Source organism: Callorhinus ursinus, unplaced genomic scaffold (genome assembly GCF_003265705.2).
Source record: "Callorhinus ursinus isolate GAN/ISIS: 27379988/994484 unplaced genomic scaffold, GSC_fseal_2.0 scaffold81, whole genome shotgun sequence".
Lineage (NCBI taxonomy): Eukaryota > Metazoa > Chordata > Mammalia > Carnivora > Otariidae > Callorhinus > Callorhinus ursinus.
Window position 1 is genome coordinate 422,195 of NW_027397143.1, and position 3,352 is coordinate 425,546.

The following is a 3,352-nucleotide window of genomic DNA, read 5'->3' on the forward strand; positions in this document are numbered from 1 at the left end:
CATATCAATAAATAGAAAGGCATAACCTGAAAGTATTCATGGAAGTGCTGTGATATGCTTACAATGGAAAATTGTGAGAAGCAAGTAAATTATTTTTCTGAGTTGTCCTAGGTCTGGGATTTAAAATTAGCCTCAGGTTCCTCAGGGGATGCTCTCTATTATCAAAAACTTGTCCATTTCTTCTAATTAATTCCCATCCCATATATGTAACTATGACCTTATGTGAAAGTCAGAAGATTATTAACGTTGAAGTAATGCTGGAGACTGAAAGAAAGCTTGCAACTCAGCAATTACACAGGACTTGTAGGGATAATTAAACAGGTTTGGTCATGGAAAAAGCACCAATTCTTGAATGAAAGTGTCTTTTGAGGGAAGATACTTAAGACAATCTATTTCTTTTACACATAAAAAAACACAGAATAGAGGGATGGAACAGAAATATGTGCCCCATCCCAAAGTACTTATTCGGATCTACTCTTGTCACTTTATATCTAACTGCCAAATTTCATGTATGGTAAGAAAAAAATAACACATATTTTGAGGGGGAAATTTGCTCAAGCAGTTTCTTCTTTTGTACTCAGGAGGAAGGAATTTTAAATTGCTGTCTGTATCACCTGTAATAATTGGTGAAGGTATTTTTCATCCATTTTATTTCAAGAGCCAAGGGGAATAGGGAATGTTTTGCTTATCTTACTTGTTGTCTCTGTGTGCCCAGGCCATTTACGTTTTGTTTAAATGAAAGTTAGAGTCAAGGAGACAAAATATTATATAAGTGGCCTTGACTCATTATTAAGTGGTTATTGAAAGACTAATTTTATGGTCATAGGCAAGACACTGTTGTGGTGTTATGTTATAGTGATTGAATAAGTAAAATATCACATGAATTGATTTATCATGGGATAGTCAGAATGGTACATTTTGGGCATTTTCTATTTTTATCATTAGTATCTGTATTCAATATTAAGAAGGAAATTTAGCATCCCAGTTTGCTTCTCTTCTATTCTGCCTCCTGCCTGCCTAATCTAATTTGACATACATAAACATTTATATTTGTATTTTGTCTTATTTATTTATTTTTGTCAAGAGCAGTGTTTGACCAATGATCTCTGGAAGCAGTCATCATGTAAGATAACTTTATTTTTGTTATTTCACCTGCATCTGTGAAGTATGTTAGCAGCTTTCTAGGCAGATTTGTCCCAAAGGTTTTGTACCTCTCTGCTAGACTCCTAAGTCAAGAAAATGAAAAATTGTTGTTGTTCTGAAATAAACAACAGGCAGAATTTTTCTGCATTTTCTGCTGCTTTAAATTGTGCTCAAAGCCAACCATATTTCATTGACCCCTCTGTAAATACTGTTATATGGATGGTGGGGGTCTATGTGATGCATTTCTGTGGTATTATTCTGGTGGGCTACACCTCATTCAGAATAAAAAGTTCTTAAGCATTAAGTAGAGATGAATATGACAATATCTGAATGGATTAGTTATCAGTGTTTTTATTTCTGCAGATAAGAATCAGTGAGGCTGAGAAATTAGCCACTATGACTAACATAACAACATTCTTGCTCATGGGATTCCCTGATGATCAGGTGCTACAGAGACTTTATGCTGCATTCTTCTCCCTGGTTTACCTGGCAGCACTGATGGGGAACCTCGTCATTATCACCCTCACCACCATTGACCAGCATCTACAATCCCCCATGTATTTCTTCCTGAAAAATTTGTCTTTGATTGATATCTGTTACATCTCTGTCACTGTCCCCAAATTCGTCATGAACTCTCTGACCAACAGCCATTCCATCTCCTTTGTGGGGTGTGCCTCACAGGTTTTCCTTGTTGTTTTCTTTGCTGGCACAGAGTTTGCCCTCCTTCTGGTGATGTCCTATGATCGCTATGCAGCCATCTGTTGTCCTCTGCACTATGAGGCCATCATGAATAGAGGTGCCTGTGTGCAGATGGTGAGAGCATCATGGTTCAGTGGGTGTGTCTATGGATCCATTCATGTAGCAGGCACATTTTCTGTCCGTTTCTGTGGTTGTAACATAGTGCACCAATTCTTTTGTGATGTGCCATCACTGCTCACACTTGTTTGTTCTGGGGAGGAAACTCTAGAATATGCATTTATAATCGGTAGTTGTTGTTTTGGATTTATATGTTTTATTTTATTGGTGGTATCTTATGTTTACATTTTTTCTACTGTTCTAAGAATCCCATCTGCAAAGGGCAGAGTGAAAAGTCTTTCAACCTGCCTGCCCCACCTCACAGTGGTGACATTGTTCTTCTTTTCTGGGATTATCACATATTTAGCTAAAAATTTTAAATCTTCATCTTCACTGAAAGTGTTGATATCAGTGCTTTACACTGTGTTACCGCCCACCATGAATCCACTAATTTACAGCCTGAGAAACTGGGATATACAAATGGCCTTGGGCAAACTGATAGCTGGGAAACTGTTTAGAAGACTTTTTTAATTTAAATATGTAAAATACCATTAAAATTAATTATTTTATTGATGATAGTTATTTCAAAAGAGATACCTTCATTTCCCCCTTGATAGTCCATAAAATTCAATAATTTGTTTCCTAATGGTACCAGGGCAAAATTTTATTTTTACTTATGTAATGGACTACTGTGTTGAAAATATTTAATTAAATGGTTCTCTTACCTGTTTTGATTTTATATCATGTTTTATTAGGGTAAATATTCTGAATGATTTACATTTACCATAGTGTTCATAAACGCATTATGATTGCACAACATTTTCAGGGAAATCACACAAAATAGCATTTTTAGTGTTATTCCAGGAAATGCTCTTCATATTTAAAGTAAAACTGAGGTTGCATTAATCTTAAAATTTTATGTTAAAAATTCTTTTTGGTCATGCTAGTTAAACATTTATTGATGGGTTTCAGAGGAGAGCCATTAAAGGAGTGGTAAAATTGCTGTGGTTACTGGTCTTTCAAGAATTAAGAATGTCTGAGGATGATGATGACAGCATTCATGTAAAAGCCCTTGTTCAAAACAGAATCTCAATAGAAATGCTTTATTTTATTATAAATAAAGTTAAAATCACACAATATTGAAATGATTTTGAACACATTTCTTAAATTTTTTTCCTTTCTCCGTTCTTCCTTCAATCATTTTTTTCTTTCCTCTTATTGTCTTCCTTTTATTTTTGATTTTTTAATTTATTTCTGTTTTTGTCCTTTTTTAGCCTTCTCTTCAAAACTAGATTTATTTTTTCCTGTATCTACTCAATTATAAATTTGTCTTAGACTACTTCATATTCTACATCTCAGATTACCACTTTCCATTCAGGTTACCCCACTACTAAAAACACATTATTTCTACATT

The 3,352-nt window shown here is 34.6% G+C and overlaps 1 protein-coding gene across 1 annotated transcript; it reads left to right on the forward strand.

Annotated features, from left to right (window-relative positions):
• Positions 1 to 1,539: 1,539 nt before the first annotated feature.
• On the forward strand, positions 1,540 to 2,469 carry LOC112816244 (olfactory receptor 14A16-like). The gene has a single exon (XM_025862663.1). It carries the CDS (start codon positions 1,540 to 1,542, stop codon positions 2,467 to 2,469), a length of 930 nt encoding a protein of 309 aa, XP_025718448.1.
• The last annotated feature ends 883 nt before the right edge of the window (positions 2,470 to 3,352 follow it).

Coding starts and splice junctions, on each gene's coding strand:
- LOC112816244 (XM_025862663.1), top strand. CDS start 1,540: ATGACTAACATAACAACATTCTTGCTCATGGGATTCCCTGATGATCAG.